We start from the raw sequence: 19,849 nt of genomic DNA, 5'->3' as shown, positions 1-19,849 counted from the left end.
ACAGAAGCGAGCCTGAGTCTGGGTCTGGCTATTATAACAAATATGATGGTTGTAGTTATTGGTGGCTGTTCAGGGTGAAGAGAAGTGCTCTGTAGGGGGGTTGGCAGAGGGGGGGCTAATTTGCAGAAGGGGTCCAAGCTCAGTCTATTGACCGTAGTGTGACATTTACTACTGAGTCCGCTAATTGAAAAGTTCTGCTTTTAGTGCAGGGTCAGCGTGTGTTCAATAATGCAACAGAGCCAATGAGGCTGATGTCACCAGGCTGTTAATGAATTGACTCAGTCGGCTCTGTCCCTCCTTTAGCTTTGTGTCTTTCACGTCTGACCGTTGTCTTTCTCACTGTGTTTTTGTTACTCCGATACGCTGGCTCATAGTAACACATTAATGTGTACTTAAAATAATAATGTGTAAAATCTTCCAAAAATGCTCTTCTTCTTCTTTGTTGTTAACTTTAACAGACAAGAACCTTTTTTAACTTTTAATGTCTCTAACATTTGTTCATTATATAGTTCGATAGTGAAGGACTATATGATGGTAGATATATCCTAACACATCCTCCTCAATGCTCATCAGTTATTATCACCTGCTTCATCGGTGGTGATGGTGAGCTCGTTGCTGGCCTCGCTCTTGCCGATCAGGTTCTTGGCGAACATGCGGATGTTGTAGGTGGAGGAGGGGTGCAGGTCGATGATGGTGGCCTGGTTGAGCTGAGGTGAGACATCTTTGGTCTTCTGAGCGGTATCCCAGGAGGCTGTGGAGGGGAGAGGGTGAGGTTTATTGGGGTTGCTGAAGTCAGGAGAGAGGTCAAATCCAGCTAAGTGCATTAGGACAGGCTTTATTAAATGACAGTGCTGACACAAAGTGAATGCAGGGATAATTAATGTCCCAAAACATACGATTCTCTACATGCTTACAGATTTTAACCATTGCTATGTGAAATCATGGTAAACTATGATCACACTATCGAATTATAGGTATAAATGCCTTTTCCTGCACCTGATTTATTCTTGCTCTCAATATCGAAGCCTGTGATTGGGCTGTTGCCATCAAAACCCATGGTCCAACGCAGGGCGATAGTCCTGTCCTTCACTTCTCTGATCTCTACCTCTGGGGGGTCCGGAGGCTCTATAAGGCACAAAGTTGACAAGCAGTGTTACTGAGGTAAAATGATAGTCTGACATAATCTGCACCTGGTGTGAAGGTTGAAAGCTTCTGTCTCAGCATTTTCTTTTCTTTGGGCAGTTGAGGCAGTTGCAGTTTCACCTTGTACTGTGAGCTGTATGATTCCTCTGTCTTCACCAAAGGAGTTGATGGCATGGCAGGAGAAGAAGCCAGAGTCCTCCCTCACTGTGGGCATGATCTGATGGATGCACAGGAATGAGATGGATTTAGCAATGCACTGATGCAAAAGATAATACGTAGTCTTTGCAGGATGGGAAAACCTCTGAAACATCATTCAGACCAGTAGTTCCCTTGTGACCCTCAGTACATGTGAGCAGTTTAACCAAAGAGATGATTTTTTCCTCTAAGATTGATTCATTAGAAGGATTTCTAGAGTCCTAAGGAGGTGAAAGTATCCACTGTTTCATCAGAAAAATGTGAAAATTGAAGTCAGAAAAAATTTGGAAGACTTTTTTTTTTCTTTTATTCTTATCCATTTAATTGAATGTTGATCCCTCTGATTTATCTTGAGACCCATCAAGGGTCAGGAACCACTTATTTAGACCATCATGGGAAACTAAAATGCTCCACATTATACTTGAAGGAGTGTGCAGTGGCTTCATATATAAAACAAATATCAGCAATATATGGCCCTAACATGAACTGTCCACTTCCTAGTAGCATAGCCTCCTACCTGCAGGGTGGAGATGACTTCATCGCCCACCTCCTTGACAGAAACCACATAGCGGCTGGTCTCGGGGTTGATGATGCGTTCCTCCTTCTCCCAGCGTACCATGATGGGCTTCTCACCGTGCGCCGTGCAGCTCATCTTCTTCTCTTCACCCTGCGTGGCCAGCGTGGTGTTGGGGTAGGATGTGATCATGGCGGGGACTGGTGTGAAAATAAAGTGGAGAGAAAGAGAAGAGGATTGTTAGATTTATTGAATATATGAGTCATTATGGTGTTTTTGAAAAACGTATGGGATTTGAGTTATAACTGATAATTGCACTTCTCAAAGGAACAGCACCAGTAGACAAATTTCTGCAGTTCAAATGACTTTTGATAAAGTCAGTATCTTTGGAGCCCCACAGTGTCCAATATTAAATAAATAAATGCAGCCTTATGAATACATGCTCATACATGATTAAATAGCATCAAATATATACATGAAACTGAAGGGAGAAAACATAACACATTATTATGAAATGCTATGTCGTTATTCTTGTTTTCATTACAGTGTAATTTGAGTTCAATCATATCTTATCATAGAAATTTTAGTTTAAAGTTGCTGTTGAAGTTGCTGAGAAAGACAGAGGGAAAACTGAATTATGAAAAAGGGTATTATGGAACAAAAATTTCTATAAGGAAACAAACAAACCCCAATACAACTCAGAATGATGAAATTGACTTCATACAATTATTTATTTCATAAAGTCATATTTATATTATATAAGTATCAAACATTAATTGAAAAAGCTGTGTCTCAGTATGCTGAACAATCATATAATGTCTCATCTAACAGTGCACCAAGTTACCAAGTTTCTCAACTATTTATCTAGCCATGAAGCAAAAATTTGCAAAATTTAAAAACAATCTGAGCAACTAAGAGGACACAAACATGCTTACATTACGCACACGAAGTATTCCAAGAATTTTTAATGTACTTAAAGTGAACATACAGCTTCTCTTTAATGTGTCGAAGGCAACAAGCGGCCTTGGCATGTATCTTGTATCTGAATCCTAAATGGCACAACGGTGCTCTAACAACACTCTGAAGACATCACACTAAACGCACACTAACGACATACATGCCTCATTACACCCAAAGCAGAGTGTATAACAACCCTCTGCTCCCAGATGCTCACACACACACTCACACCCACGTACACGTACAAGCTCCTGCATACACACAAAGGCGTGTGCCTTCTCTCGGTTTCTGTCTCTAACGCACATGCATACACACACACACACACACACACACACACACACACACACACACACAAAGCATGACTTCAGTGATGTGATGGGAAGTGTCAGGCAAGAGGTTGCAAACATTTAAGCCTCATCTCTTATTCACTCTGGAGCCATTTGGGGCTCGGCTACAGAAAAGAACGCTGATTTATTTTGCATGACAAGTATGAATTTTTTGTGAGCCACATTTAGAGAAGTGAGGGGAAAAAAAATAACCGCTCGGGCTTTATGTAAACGTTATCGTTTTCGAGCACAGCTACTCTCATTTTGCCGTGTGAGTGGCTCAGAGGTGGCACATGGCGATGTTGTTGACACTCCTGGCAGAGTGGGATACTGTTCTAGGTGACAAACAGCACGGGCGGCGAAAAGATCGAGACAGCTCCACCCGTTAGGTATGTAGAGGAAACAAGATGTCTGCACTGTAAACATCAAAGGCATTTCAACATCCAGGATCTGGAGGGAAAATACATTAAAGTAACAATATATTTGTTTGCAATAGCACATTTTTGCAGTTCCCAATTCTTTTTTTATATTACTGTATCATCCAACAGAAACTGTTTATTGATATTCTGATACAATGAGCTGATGTGTACAGTATTCACTTTTTAGAAATAATACACTGCTGCCAATACCACAGAAAATATTACTGGTGCTTTTAAAAGTAAAATATTTAGAAATAGGTAGTGTGGTACTGTGCTCATAGAAAATATCAGAATTTTTTTTTTTTTTCTAAGCTATATTTAGAAAAAAAAATGACACCTCAAAGGGGAAAGTCTGAACATGATCAGCTGGTGATGATGAAAGCTGTGATGACAACTGATGAACACATGGCAGCAATACAGGTTTTTTTATGTTTTCGAGGCTAGACTGCTATTGGCTGATTGGCTGAGTGTGCACTGACAAAGCAGACTTTCCCAAGAGCTGTCTATACTCTCTCTAATAGCTCTTTCTATATTCAACTATTGAAGACATGAATTTAATGTTGCATCATTAATCATCACTATTTATTTATTTTCCTGAACCAGTTACTGACATCTACATAAAAATGTTGCTTATTTGTAAATTCTTTTATGCTTGATCATAAAACTCACTTTTATTTGAATGTCAGACATGAAGCTGAGTTGATTTTGATCTGAGATTAATCTCTTAAAGAAGGCAGAGACACAAAAGCAAACAAAAACTCAACAATGGGAGTGTCTGTGCAACATGAGGAGGGCTCAGAGATGAGGCACATGCAAATTGTATGTGTGTCTAAGTGTGTTTGTACATGCGTCGGCTGTATGTGTCTACGTATATCCGTGTGTGTACAAGCGTGTGTTTGTTTATGTGTGCAAGCAGCGCAGCTGAGCCAGTCCTGAGGCACAGTTTTGTGGCCCTGTAATTGTTGTGTTGATGTATTTCTTTAATATCCAGCGGAATTACGGGAACCACGGGGGGGGGGGGGGGGGAGACAGTAAGAATGGGAAAAAGAGAGGAGAGATGGAGGAAGAAGGGAGTCCCCTGTCTCATTAGGCATCAGCTCCCCTGACATCTAATTCAGCCTTAAACACAACACATGAGGCAATGCGCACAGTATACACACAAAGAAAATAATGTCATTTTGAATCTTAACTTACATTAATCATTGCGAGTCTCTTGTTCTCTTTGAATCATTTGTAGTTCATATTAACATTAGTATTTTTGTTTATTTGCCCAGCTGTATCTCACTGTTTTATTAATAACTTGCTATATGCACGCACATCTGAAGAGACTAAATCTAGTTCCACAAACAAAGCATAAATAGATGAATGACACTCATACACTGCTCCTAAAAAGATAAGATGTAATGTGTTGATGAGGAAGAGGGGATGATGATGATGATGAGAGTGTATGCTGGTGTGTTGCAGTCACAAACATGCTTATTTTTCGTCCTGAGATTGTTTCTAGAAATATGTGGCTGCATCTGACGTTAAAGAAAAAATAAAAGAAAACAGGAGCATCACAGCTTTAGGGAAGGCAAAAGAATAACAGACGGAGTGTGTGTAGCGTATGTTTTTGCAATGTGTCTTTAATGTGGAGGTGAGGAGAGCCCTGTTCCTCCACAGCAACCCAGAGGGCAGTGATGATACGCTTAAGCCTGCAGGGGATTGTGGGGGATAGGCTGGCTGCTGATAGGCTACTCCCGTGAGACAAAAGCCCCCCCCCCCCCACAACCTCCCTTCTCCCAGGCTCCCTTTCACCTGGCCAGGTTACCATGCCAACCAGCATCGGACAGTCTCTCCTCTACTCTCCTCTCTTTACCTCGCCTCCCTCCTCCCTCTCCTCCTTCCTCTCTCTCTCTCTCTCTCTCTCCAGTCTCTACTCGTAGAAAAAGGGCCGTTTCTAGTAGCCAGGAATAGAAAATGGACCTGCCATTGATTTTTACAGTATGATGATGATTACACAATCACACCCTGAATGTCGCAATGCAGGGCCAAAAAAAAAAAAAAAAAAAAATTAAGATACAAAAAGAAAATCTTTCTAATGTCTCTAACTGGTGGTGTTAGTGATGTGGAAAACAGAATTAGCCAAATGGAAGAGTCAGGAGAATAATAATAACACATAATTACAGCAGAATGGCTACTTCAGTGTAGGGCTGGGATCAGTGATCAAAGAAAGAACGCAGTCTCCGAGGTTCAGTGAGATGTGTGAGGTGATGAGAAGGGATTACATTTATTTCAGCATAATTTAAATTGTATTAATTGCTATTAGCAACAAAAAGGACTGAAACATCAAGTTCCATTTTGGATGTTTTGCAAAAAAAGGAAATGATGCTCTTGTTCTGTCCACTAAAGACCTAAGTTACTGCTATCTTTGATTTGGTGATGAGATCTGTGGTGCTATGAGGTCTCAGCTGTTTGTAATGCACTTGCCAGAGGTCACGTTTTATTTCCACCAATCACAGTAATGTGATGTCCCTTTTCTTGGGGTTTTCTATTGATGAGGTACAGTATGAATTTCTCTAGGGGGCGCTATTCTCTTGGTGACTGTCAGCTGTTTTACAACACAGTTTTTTCTCTACTTACTATAAATAACCTGCTGTTCTTGCTGCTAACAAAGTTAAACCCTTTACCTCTTGTGCACCAGTGGATTCTCTTAGTGTCTGCATCTTAACTAGTTTTATCAAATAAATGATTTTTTAAATGCTGAAAATCTTTAATTTAAAAACCTTCTAGTGTGCTCTCTGTACCTCTCCAGGTGTGCTGGCTTCATCGGGGTATCACCCATGTTGAAAGCACAGGGATACTAGACTAGATTTCACCCCGCATGTGTCACTGGCTGCGTGGCAGGCCAGTGTAGGCCGGAGGGCGCCCTGGCTCAATGGGGCTACGAGGGCCAGACAAGAGAAGACGAGCTGAGATGTGCATAGCTCTCTGCCCTGGGGGCACACTGTAAATGGGCGCTGGGGAAGAGACGGCCTGATGGGGTGGGGTGGGGGAAGGGAGAGCGTTGTGGCGATTGTACAAAGATGACTGGTTCACTGGCCGCCTGCAATGTACTGAAATAATTCTCTTAGCTGCACAATTTCCTTGGACATGGAGCATGATACCAAATGTACGCCTGCAGACTGGACGGGGGGGCAGAGGTGGGGGGGGGGGGACGTGGATGCAGATGAGTAAATAAGATGAAAGAAATACAGATCAGAGGAAGTGGGGGCTTCCTCATGTTTGTCTGAAGGACGTTGTACTTGGGAGACTGCTCAGTGACCACAAGACCATTTACCACTTCTCTTCAGAGAAGCCTCATTATGTGTTCTGCCCTCATCACTGTGTCTGGCGACATTATGATGTCTAATAGGCTTGATTGGTCTTAATTGGCACTGATAAACATTGAGTGGCTGTTGACTGACTGATAGCATCCGCTGTGGATTGGTAATGAATTGACTGAATTGCATCTGTTTTGGAGGTAAGGATGCTTGACTGGAAATCGCATAAAAATCGTTTGCTTAGGGCTCCACCTGCAACCAGTGTCAAGACAGAACAAAAACTGATTACTACTCCTATAAAGAAGCTGTAGAGTACTTATGAATGAAAAATAAACATAAACACAAGTGCATCTACGCACACTCACACATGCAGACATGCACAACTTAATCCTGGTGCAGTGAGTGGAAGCAATTTCGACTGGCTGTTAGTGCAGTGGCGGTGTTCATGCAGGATGATGCATGGTGTATTATGACGAGACATTAGCCTATGCACAGACACTCATAACAATGAAAGTGCCAAGCTAGGACATCACAATAGCTGCAATTCATTTCCCGGAGAGTCCACCACAATAGCCTGGCAGAGTGGGATCTATCTAAACCACTGCATTAGTCGTCTGTCCCATTATTCTTTTGTAATGGCTGCACTGTGCTGCACTGTATCTGTGCCTTTACATTATGGCTTTGCATTAAAGTGTGCAGCCCTTTGTGTGCTAATGTATGTCTTTGTGTGCACCTGTGAGCTTGTTTGCTCACCTGTGTCACACAAGTGACCCAATAGCATCCTCACCATGTGTCTCAACTACACATCTCGGTTCTTCTGATTGAATCTATTGATTTTCCACTGTTTGTTTACTGATACATCAAGCCACACTTGGACAGCCAATAATACACAGCGAAGATCATACTATCCATCACGTGAGTACTTCAGCATGCGTCAGCTTGTGTGCCTCCCTAATTGGCTCCTAAGCCTCTTAAGTAGCCACTACTGCTCAATTGGTGTAGGCTGGCCTGAATAAACAACATAAAATCAGCACAGAGTGTACAGAACATTACAGTGTCAAACATTACCCAGCATTACAGCCGCAGATATTATAGTGGACTGCACAGACTGAACACTGCACCTGTTAAGCTTTAAGAGTTAATAAGCTATCACACAAACACCACATGTACACACACAGGGGAGGGGATGAGAAAACCTGACAGACATAAAAATACAAAGATCAATATCTGTTGTATAAAAAAACCCAAATCTCACAGTGTGTCTGTTTTTCCAGGAGTCACTTGTCATCAATGATTTGGTTAATACAGATTACAAAACCAATTCCTGAATTGTGAGATGTTTTATCTCAAAATTACAAAGCAATATTTGTTTAAACAAATCTGAAAAAGCATATATTGCATATTAGTACTACGAAAATGAAAGTACAGTGAAGCTAATTTTGGAAGATTTTTTGGACAAGGCTAGTTGTGGGATGTATATTAAAAGTTACAACATCAGCAAAACCTGTGTGACCTGCCAGGACCATTTTACAATATCACTATATTCTATTTAATGTACCTCAAACATGTGCACAACTTAAACTAACCAGAGATGAATTAATATGATCTAAAATACACCAAATTAATAACAATAAATAAAAGGAACATGAAATTGAAAGTACAATTATTTGGTCTAAACCAACAAATCTAATGTAATAAATAGTTTAGTGTAGTTGTGGTATACTTAGCTGTTAATGGGACTTTTATCATTATTTTTATTTTTTGTCAAATCAGCAGTGACATACTGCCTCTGAGTGTTTAATTGCCTGTATTTTTGTCTATACAATGCAGCACTCCTACAGACTTGAGTACACTCCTACCATATATAATAAAGCTATAAAAGAGTCTACTCTTTTACAGCTATATTATTTTCTAATTCCATTAAGAAGCTTACTTTTAGCTGAAAATTGAAGTAATTTATGAGTGTTTGTTCCAGTTAAAGGAGAGGATTTTAGCAACTTTTTGAACAGTCAGAGTGAGAACCAGAATATTATAGAGAATCTTCAAAGGGATGAAAGATAATTGTAAATAACACTCAAATGACATAAGGGGCTTCTGTGTCTCTGTGCATGTATGTTTGTCTGTGAGGGAGCATGATAGGCTGGAGGGGTCATGAGGAGTGGTAGTCTGTTTGGCTGTGGCTGGCAGACAGAGAGACACTCAGTGGGGAGTATTCTGCTCTGGCTTGATAAGAGCCACAGAGGCATAAGCCTCATCTAGCAGTGACTGATCAAAATGAGCACCCAGCCACAGTAGACCAGCTGGAGATCACACATCGCACACACACACACACACACACACACACGCAAATGCACGATCACATGCACACGCTCAAACTCACAGAAGTGTACATTTTAGTGGATTTCAGATATACAGTATCTGCGAGGCGCCTGCAGACTGTCAAATCTCTGCTTTCAGAATCTCTCTCTTTGAGAAGATATGATGAATTCAATCATGTATTAGACTGTATAGTTTATTAAGTGTTGTTTTAACCTGAAGAGGGCAGTATTCTTATTGAAAAGTGTATCATATTACTACAAAAACACTTAGAAGTAAGCATTCATTCAAACATCAGTGAATTTAGCTGCAATAATTTGTTTACATTTATGCCTATTTCCACTTTCCCATTGAAAGTGAAAGTGGTCTCAGACTCTTCAACCCTACTGTATATAATGATTATGGTCATGGTCTCTTGAATAATGTAAATCCATGGCTGTGATGTGTGTATGCATGATAGCTGCTAGTTCCAATCCTTTGATAATGTCAGTGGTAATCAGAACATGGCAGCTCAACAAATACATAAAAGCATTGGTGAGGCATGAAGGGAAGGACATCAATATTTGTATCTCTTGCAAACATAAAGGTAGGATAAACTGTCGAGGCTGAAATAGAGAAAACGTGCTGTATAGGGAGGAGAGAACTAGAGAAAAGAGAGAAGGCAGACCAGACATAAGAGGGGTGGGGGTGTGGACATGGATAACCCATTCCTCCTCCAACCCCCTTTCCTTCATCCCTCAACCCTCTTTTCCACATGGCAGCTCCTGCCTGCATGCAGAATTCAGGGCTTAATGGAGGGGAGCTAAGTCCTTGGCCACACAGCAGATAAATGCTGTACTTTCTCCAAGAGATGCGGTGGCAGTGCCTCTGCGCGTTGCTTTCGTGGGATTCATTCAGGCAGAAAGCACAGAGCGAGCACCATGATGGCATCTTGCTGGTGGCCTGACTGTCACAGAGCAAAGCCACAAAGCCAAGTCCGGTTCAACTAATTTAACCTTTGTGCTTTAGTGTTAACTTTTTTACTTTAATGTTAGCAGCAGCACTGAGCATGACCAGCCAGGGCATGCAAAAGGAGAGTTAACTAACATTTTTTTTAACAAAATGAAAGAATACACCACATACATAACCTTCCATACATCCAATCTGATGCAGACATCACCATCTACAGCACTTTGCAATACTGGGATGCAAGTTGCATTCTTAGGTTTAAAAAGGTGCTGTTTCCCCCTGAGACTTACTTTTGACATTGAGATACATGGACTTGCTGACATCAGCTCCGACGTCGTTGCTGACTCTACACAGGTAGAAGCCACTGTCTTCTTCCAGCACATGTTTGATGAGCAGAGAGCCATTGACCAGCACCTCGATCCGAAAGCCTGAGTTGAGGGCGATGGGTTTGAACTGAGGGACCCCGGCGCCTGTCAGAGAAGATGGAGTGAGTGTTGATCAGGGTTGCACCAATATATAAGAAAACATACAGTACATGTCTGAAATATGGTCATTTTCATGGAATACCAGACACCTGCAATGATCTTAACTCTGCGCCAACAGTGTCAGCATATGAGCCTCAGTCATGTGTCATAATAGTTAAGAAATGTCATAAAAGAAAGTAACCGATATTCATGTCAGTCGCAATCCTTTGCTTTTTAAGAAACTGCTGTTGTGTCCAGCCAGTCAGGATAGAATAATGTGAGTTTATGTTACATAATCTTCCACCTATTTCCTACTTCTAGGGTTATAAGAAAGGTTTTCCTTGAACTGCTACAGTTTCCTCATCTCACAGTGCTTGTTTGGACTTGAGGTGGGTGTTTTTATGCATTCAACCTCAAGGCTGTGGACGTTATGTTTGTTGTGTTGGCATTTACAAAAAGATCATCTACTGCAGAGAATGAGCTCAAAAAAAAAAAAAAACAACCAATCATCCAATTCAACATGATTGTCAAAAGAGCAGAAAGGCAACGTTCAACACTTTCACTGAACCTGAGGGACAGTTGTGTGGTACTACAGTATGTAACAGGTGTGTGTGCATGTGGCGTACATGCACATATATCCATGCTGTGTGTTTACCTTTAGAGTACTCCCACTGGATGGTAGGAACAGGATAGCCTTCAGCTGAGCAATTTAGTATCACAGCTTTTCCATAGATGCCATCCTGGTCCTTCGGTTGCACCACAAATTTGGGAGGAACTGCAAGTAAAGTATACATTAGATTCACCTAATTCATCTCAAAATCAAATACACTTTGATAGAAATCTGTTAAGGTCTTTTGTTGACTAAACTTCAGCCTGAGGAGTGTACATTTTGCTTCATAGTGTTTATCATTGTATGCAAGGAAAAAAGTCAAATCAAAATCACCAGGCCACATCAGAGGAACACTAAGGACCAACACTTACTAGAAGATAATAGCTAGATGAACAACTAATAAATCTGACGCTGACACTCACAGATATCTTGTCTGTCATCAGCATTTGCTCCGTTTTGTCATCAAACCTTTGGTGGCCAATGACATAAGACACTCTACAGGGAAATCTTTTTCTCCTTCTGTACCCTACTCCCTCTTCTCCTCCTCACCGCCATCTCCACCTCTCTCACCCATCCCTCCCCTGCTCACCTCGGACGATGAGCTGGCTCTGGTGCTCCACAGCTGCAGCCTGGTTACGTGCGATGCAGGTATAGTTGCCGTTGTGCATGAGTGTGAGATTGGAGATGCGCAGGGAGCTGGTGAAGTCTATGTTGTCTATAGTGACACCCAGGCTGGCTGGGATCGGCCGCCCGTCCTTCTGCCAGGTGATGAAGACTGGCTGGTCGCCGGACATGACCACGCAGGGGATGAACACTCGCTGGCCGATGGAAAACCGAGGGAACTCAAATGGGTGGATGGTAGGTGGGACTGTGGAAGAGACATTACAAATTCATTTTCACCTCAGCAGTTTTACCTTAGGCCTCTGGGTTACATTCCCCAACGACAAATGTGGCTCAAAATCAGTCAGCATTCATGAGCGTATAAAAAGACAACAGGTTTATATCATATCTGAGCTACTTTATAAAGTAACTCATTAGTCACAGTTCTCTCTTTATCACTTTGTTCTCTATATTAAAACATAATACTGTGATTTTGCAGGAGTAAGAGAAATATTTTACTACCTCTCCCTACATAGACTGTCTGAATTCTCTCTCAAACAACATGCATATAACATTCTCTCTCACTCTCTTTTGCTCTCTGGGGACACTGTAGCCATCGTGAGAACCAGATGCTTTGGAAAATTAATGATTTAAAATAACATTGGAATAAGCGGCACTTCAGCGCTTATTTAATTCACAACAAAATAGGCATAATAGGCTCCTGGGGATTCCCTCTCGGCAGCGATGGAATGCTAAGCAGCCGAGAGGCAAATTAGCCGAGGCGGAATGGCGGCGTAGCTTTGTCTACGCTGTGTGATTTCCCCCTCGCACACTCGTTAGCACGTCAAGACCGGAGAGAGAGAGAGAGACATAGAGAGAGAGAGAGAGAGAGAGAGGGGGGAAGGGGGGTGTGGGGGGTTGCCCATCCAACATTTCAAATTATGCAGCGTCATTGAAGAAAGAGAGCTATCTGAGGTTATCATCATCTGGCTCAGCTCAGCGCCGCTGCATATTCAGATGAGCCCCGGATAAGCTGGTTGGGATGATGGAGATGCTGCTTTGCTATCAGTGATGTGAGTTGCTTTTTTTTTACAGGTTGTGATATACAAATACCCCTTTTGCATATCTGTGTTCTCTGCAAACAAGGAAAGGTAGATACTAAGGTGATGCTTTAATGTGTCTCTTAAATGTGATGTACCGCATGTAAGCCAGATTGAAAGACACTCCAGGGTCAGCGTGTAGACTGATAAAATGATTTCATTTTAGTGTCCACAGACTGAGATTAATGATGTATCTATGAATGTACTCAACAAATACTGGGGTATGATAAAGTGTGTATGTACACCTCAAATAAATGGCCTAAGCGGCTTACATGACACATCAGATTGGTAATAATCATGATGGAGTACTTGTGACTACACACAGCTACAGCAACTGAATCTGATGATATTTTTTTATAAATACAAGGCCCAGGCTTACTTTACAGTGTTGAGTTATGTACTATATAACTGATGGACAAATCAGATTGAGTTCATACCTTTCACAGTAACATAGACACTCTGGTGTGTGGAGAGCTGAGGCTGCACCAGTACATTGCATGTATATTCTCCTTCATCCACATCCTTCTGCACATCAAACAGCTTCAGGGTGCCGTTATTCTCGAAGGCTCGCTGGCGGTGGTTGTATGGCAGCAAATTGGAGTCCTTGTACCACTTGATGGAGTAGTATGGGTAGCCAATGACACGGCAATGGATGTACATGTCCCGCCCAGCGATGGCAGTGAGGTTTTTCATTGGTCTGATGCTGGCAGGCCCTTGAAGGACACATTGGAGAGACAACTCTCTTAAAATGATTTTGAGGCAGGGGGGGTTGTATAAACGATAGCTGTGCTGCGTTGTGTGTGTTTTCAAGACACCACAAAGTTTACATGCCTTGATTCATTCTGATAGTAAGAAATAAAAACATTACTAATATCTGTTTAGGAGTTTTAGACTGCCTGACTAAGATTTCCTTGCAGTCATTCAAAGAAAGGCTTCTAATTAAGTCTGTCTTTCTCCAATATGGCTTTTTGCCTTGTGAGAACCAGGGATTCATTCTTAGATGAATTAGGTAAAGGGTGTTCCCTTCTATTTGAGCCTGTAGTGAATATTACCTTCTGCTCCCACCTCTTCGGTGCTGGCTGTGATTGCCTCTGACAAGCATTAGAGTGGAATGTTCCCTTTCTCCACTCATGAAGCTATTATCAAAACCATTACTCATGTTGCTGGCTTTCGCACTCACTTGTGAAAAACCAACAGAATAACCAATAGGCTTCCATAGCTCAGTGTCTATCAGGGAAATGGACTATTAGGCTTCTCTTTAAAGCACTGTAGAAGACAGTTTAACTAGGCTCTGTAGTGTACTTTGAGCACAAGCATATCTTGGGCTGCTACTCTCTTTAGCACGATTAAGGAGCCAACGATGTGAGAAACAGTCATTACACTTTCTCAGCAATGGCACCTGTGGAGATTTATCTTCATTGCTTGGCTGCATTCGGCATCCATGGACCCTCGCTTAAGGGCTAGAGGATCGCCCTATTTAGCCTTACAACATGCAAGAATGAACACAATCAAATTAAACCAATCAGTGTACAGAAAGCCCCCTTCCTGCAATAGAGAAATACTAATGGCTGTGCACCAAGCACAGAAAGCTTGAGTGCCCCAGTATTACCGCTACATGACAACAGCAATCCAGCCAACCATGTCCCTGTAGAGAACAGATAGCTCTACAGTCATACACTAGAGTAACAGTAAATCACCCTAATGGTGTCCCAATATAAAGCTATAAGCAGGTGTTGGGTAGGAAGTGGGGCATTAGAAAAGTTAATGCTGACACTAGTGACTGATGATAGGAGGAGCTACTACAGGATGCTGTATGAGCCCTATTCTGAGAAAGGAGAAACACACTGAAGCAAATCTAGTCAGGCGTTGTTTCAACATCTGCACATCCAGGTGCCAATTAAAAAAAATGTATAAAAACAGAATAAATCAAGACATGTTGATGTGTATATGTGATGGTGTGTTGGAAGAGTTGATCTGACAAGCACCTCTTACGTTTATTCGCGCCTGGTAGGAAACGGTCCCGGCCGAGTTGTTGCAGATGCAGCGATACACCCCTCCATCTGGGACCTGGGTCTGGCTGATGTTGAGGTGGCTAACCACGTGGCCCTCAGCGTTGGTGTAGTGGGAGATGCGGTGGCGGCTGTCCCGTACCACTGGTTCGTCATCCAGAGTCCATGTCACCCGGGGCTCCGGCGTGCCCTTCACCGTGCACGACAGCGACACAAACTCGTTGATGTTGTAGACCTTCTCGCTAAATGAAGCCAGAATCTTGGGGGTGCCATCTGGGCAGCAGGAGCAGAGAGACAAGACAATGCACGTTTTATTATTCTACAATTATTTCTCTTATAATAGATCATTACAAAAGCAGATCTGAAGCTTTTATTAATGGGAATCTTTTCAAAATTGACTGATTTGTCTTTTCAGAGCCATTTATTCATGTCTGCTCTGTAAAAAGCAGAATTAAGAGTGTAGAGAAGATTAATAAAGCTCCTTTCTGTGGCTCCACAACATCATTGATTATCAATATTCTCCTTATATTGGTGTGGTCATGTGAGGCAGACACTGCAGCAGCCCTGCTCCTGTAGCAGTATGGAAGCCTCTTTTAGAAAATCTAATAAAATGGGCTGGGCCTCAGCTGTACTGCAGCACACAGACTGAACATACAGACATTCAGTTTGGATTCACATGTACATACACATATACCTTTACACACAAAACAGATTATACATACAAATTCAGCTACTTATCCATTCCATTCATACAGTATGATGACTGCCACCACCCATACATCTCCAGTGAGATCACTGTGGATTCTGACCTTCCAGTATGACTTGAACAAAGTCCTGGGCGGACATCTTGCCGTGTCGGGCGAAGCATTGATAGGCTCCTCCATCGCTCTTGGCCATACCAGCCATGACCAGGTTCTCCCTGTTTTGGCCTGTCATGCGGACGCTGTTACTGGGGTAGATGAGCTCTCCGTTGCGATACCAGGACAACTGGTACTCCTCGGAGCCTGTTACACCGCAGGACAGTGAAACCTGGCTCCCGACACTGCCCTTCACCTTTCGTGGGCTCACCACAACCTTCAGGGGCTCTGTAGGTGAGGGAGGGAATGGTCAGTGGTGGAGGAAGTATTTGTATCCTTTACTGAAGCAGATGTGTGAAAATACTTGAGGATGTTCTGCAGAAAAATGCCCCCTGGTAGTGACACATTATTATATATTAAATTAGATTATTAGTACTGATGCATCAATGTGTAAGTACTTTTTCACTGTTGTTGCTGGTTAAGGTGGAGCTAACTACTTAACTATTTTATATACTGTTGGGTAGTTTGATATATAACAATATCATTGTGTTTTATATAGAGCTGCAACTAACACTTATTTTCATTATTGATTAATCTATTAGTCGTTTGGTCTGTTGCATAAAACTGAGAAAAATTTCCATCTGTTTCCCAAAACCCGAGGTGATGTCATCAACTGTCTTGTTTTGTCCCAACCAAGAGTCAACAACCCAAAGATATTCAGTTTACTATCATAGAAGACTACGGAAAACGGAAAATATTCACCTGAGAGGCTGGAATCGGAGAATTTGGGCATTTTTCTTAAAAAATGGCTCTAATATTAAAATAGTCTGCGATTGCTTTTCAGTCTATCGCCTAATTGTTGTAGCTCAAAAGTAAATAGTAAGCAGAAACAGCCACAGTGATGATGTTTGATGAAGAGCTGCAGACGACCAGCACACCTCCAACAGGTAAACTACTTATTTTACTTTGCTGTGCTTGTGTCATATTAAACATGCCACGTTTAAAATGAACATCCGACATTGTAATATTATATATATGACTGAAAATAAGGAAAATCATAATAGGTCCCCTTTAAGAGAAAGAGCAGTGTTGCATTATACAAATGTTTTTGCTGTAGCATGTATTAATATAAGTACTGTATTGGGAACTTGAGTATTTGGTCATGTTTATTTATTGTAATTTGCATAATCCATTTGGCACTGATTTGTTCAAAATGCTTCATGCAGCACCATAAAAATGGGAAGCAGCATGTACAGCTTCCTAGCTTGCCCCTGTTTTGAGGCATCATAGCAAAGATAAAAATCAACCCCAATGACTTACAGCTCATAGACACTGACCTTTCACCAGCAGCCTGCCAACCACCTCAGCATTTCCGTAGCCATTCCACACCTCACACACATATGTGCCCGTGTCGCTGGGTTGGGCTCTCTCTATCAGCAGGCCTGTCACACTCTGTCTGAAGCGCGTGTCGGGCTCCAGCGGCCGGTTGTCTTTTAGCCAGCGGTATTTGGGTGCAGGGTGACCGGAGGCCTTGCAGGGTAACTCCACTCGATGAGACGCCATCACCTCACGACGCTCGAAGCTGTCCAGGATGTGGGGCGCTGAGTTGGTGGGATCTGCAGGGGGCAGTAGAGTGTGGTATGAGATTTGACTTGTTCACTTGTAAGGTGTACAACATTGAGTATATACTGCGACGGATGTGTGGAATTTGACGTTTTAATCCTTATTATACCAGTTTCACTCGTTATCATGGTGGCTGAGTAGATGAAGGGGCTCACACTCCACGCCGAGCCATATTGTGTTTCAATGTGGCTCATGGGCAGGTATGGCATCCCCAAAATCTATGAAGTGCTAAATTTTTAGCCTTTAAAACTTATTCTGATCAAAATCGTTTAATTAGTCTCAAAAATCAAACACATAAAAACCAGGTGTGTGCACGTGATATGAGCACACAGAACAGTATCCATGAGCAGAAAAGCATCCTTGTGAGGGAGCTCATCAACTTGACTTTTGAGACTTTGGAGGCGGGGATGGAATAGACAATCCGCTCTGTTGATCTGGACTAGATTACCAAGGAGACTCCAGTGAGTCATTAAAACACAGTTTCAAAAAAACGGAGAATCAGCTGCTAGATATCATTATTTGTGTTTCCCTTTGTTCTCTCAGGCAACTGCCTGTCTTTGACTGTGTCAGTCATCAAACCAAACAGCCAATCAAAGGTCATAGTCAGTATTCTAAGTGACCAATCAAAGGAGCGGACTGTCTATTCCATCCCTGCCTCGAAAGTCTCAAAAGTCAACTTGACAAGTGAGCGAGTGTTGAGCAGTTGCGAGTGCGTAGGGAGGATCGAGCTCATCGAGCTTGTCACAGCTCCGTGCTCGTGGGACTGCATTTGTGAATGTGGAACAGAAATGCTCCCTTGCAAGGATGCTTGAATTTGAGTCACTAGTTTGATATGATTCAGACTTTAAACAGCTGGAGTGGCCCTTTAAATAGTTGGAGGTTAGGGAAGGCATTTTCTGTCCCTAAACTCCCTCTAAACTGTGTTGGCACAGATTTAATGACCTTTACCACATGTCACCTTGTCTTTAATTCATGTGTTTTTTCCTGTCATTCTCGATTCTTTTCACATTTGTTTTTACAAGTGCAAATTTATTTCCATATGCTCCTCTGTCATTCTACACACACTACTAACCAAAGCCAACTGTTACACTATCAGAAAACAAAACTAAATAAAATAAAGGAGAAGAAATGGTTAAAAACAAAACAAAAACAAGGTTTCATTCATTAAATTGTATTTAGAGTGGGTTTAAAGGCCAGATTAGTGTAATTTTTAATGGCTCACAGTTTGTTTACTTGTGTTGTGTTAGTCTGGTGTGAAGATCCTCTACTTCATAAACAGATAATTACAGCCATATGGCAGGATGTGATGAGATACCTCGTACTGATTTCAAATCTTGCAGTCAGCCTTGTTAACATTGCTGTTGATAACTTGTTGGTATGCATCATTTTCATTTTAACACTGGCTATTTTTGTGTTCCTTCTTCTTACCTGAGACAATGAGGCGGGCGCTATTGCTCTGTCGGGTTTCTCCTGTGTATCGATGTCGTGTCATACACCTGTAGTTGTACAGCCCGTCTTCCATTTGCACATCCAGGATATACAGGGCTCCCGTGGACGTGATGAGAAACCGTGACACTGGAAGTAAACAAATAAACATAACATATTAAGTCACTGCACATTATTGACGTATGAAGCGATTTGTAACAGTTACAGCACAGGTCTTAATGAAACAATAAAACCAAAGTAACCTTTTAAAATGAAAACTCCCATTGGACACTCCAACACTATGGGCCAATCAATACCAAATATATCACCTTTACTTGACCTTTAAGTACTGCATATTGCCTCTGGTCAATTAGTATAATGTTGAATATTCTGGAAAAGTGATATGTAGCTTGCAGAATCACTACAAAACACATATGGACAGATAAAGACTGGACTGAGAGTCTCCCTCAGCTTAGTTGTCTGGTGCAACAAAAGTTTTATTAAAAACAAATAAAGAATTACAGTGCGAGAGAGTATAAGGTGGAGTATGAATTTTCACTTTTGTGCAGCAGAATTATAATTATACACATTTTTAAAAACGAAACACATTGACTCTCACTGATGAGCCAGCAACAGTAACACAAATATCAACTCGTTTGACCTTTTGAAAATGCCAAAATACACTTGAAATGCACTGTTCCTCCACATTGTACCAAAATCTAGTAAGTAGTATCTGAACCACTGTGTGTGCGTGATGAAAGGTACAAACAAAGAATCAATTGCCTCCTGATTTCATCTCAGGAGTCAACTAGCATTTTCTAACAGATAATATTCCACAGTCACCGAGAAACTGTGGAGAAGAAAGCGCGGTGTGTGTGTGTGTTCATTCTTATGCACTGGAATCACTACCTTACACATTCTAAAAGAAGAAAACACAGAAAATCCAATATTGAAGTCTCTTAGCAAATATTTGCAAGTCAAGTGAAGTACGCTGCCCTGTGTGATTGTAGTCACCAAACATCTGCTGCAGCCCATTTAGCTCAGCACAGCTCTGAGGCGCTGTGACAAGGCTGTGTGTTGTGTAGCAGTGTAACACAGCTC

General features: G+C 41.8%; 1 protein-coding gene across 3 annotated transcripts in view; it reads right to left on the bottom strand.

Annotated features, from left to right (window-relative positions):
• The window catches only part of dscama (Down syndrome cell adhesion molecule a), a 93,213-nt gene that overhangs the window by 15,058 nt on the left and 58,306 nt on the right, over positions 1–19,849 (bottom strand). For 2 of the 3 annotated variants that reach the window (XM_067607376.1, XM_067607377.1), the window contains exons 4-15: positions 18,752–18,898; positions 17,038–17,316; positions 15,713–15,988; positions 14,880–15,176; positions 13,332–13,607; positions 11,784–12,062; positions 11,240–11,359; positions 10,411–10,590; positions 1,856–2,052; positions 1,264–1,360; positions 997–1,125; positions 584–751 (exon numbers count right to left, since the gene is read on the bottom strand). In XM_067607376.1, coding sequence (XP_067463477.1) covers positions 584–751; positions 997–1,125; positions 1,264–1,360; positions 1,856–2,052; positions 10,411–10,590; positions 11,240–11,359; positions 11,784–12,062; positions 13,332–13,607; positions 14,880–15,176; positions 15,713–15,988; positions 17,038–17,316; positions 18,752–18,898 — 2,445 coding nt within the window. Of the gene's footprint in view, positions 1–583; positions 752–996; positions 1,126–1,263; positions 1,361–1,855; positions 2,053–10,410; positions 10,591–11,239; positions 11,360–11,783; positions 12,063–13,331; positions 13,608–14,879; positions 15,177–15,712; positions 15,989–17,037; positions 17,317–18,751; positions 18,899–19,849 lie in introns of those variants that run through there. The other variant, XM_067607378.1, reaches the window with a different exon arrangement.

The sequence above is a fragment of the Thunnus thynnus genome, chromosome 13 (genome assembly GCF_963924715.1).
Source record: "Thunnus thynnus chromosome 13, fThuThy2.1, whole genome shotgun sequence".
NCBI classification, from domain to species: Eukaryota; Metazoa; Chordata; class Actinopteri; order Scombriformes; family Scombridae; genus Thunnus; species Thunnus thynnus.
This window is presented reverse-complemented; position numbering and strand designations above follow the sequence as displayed.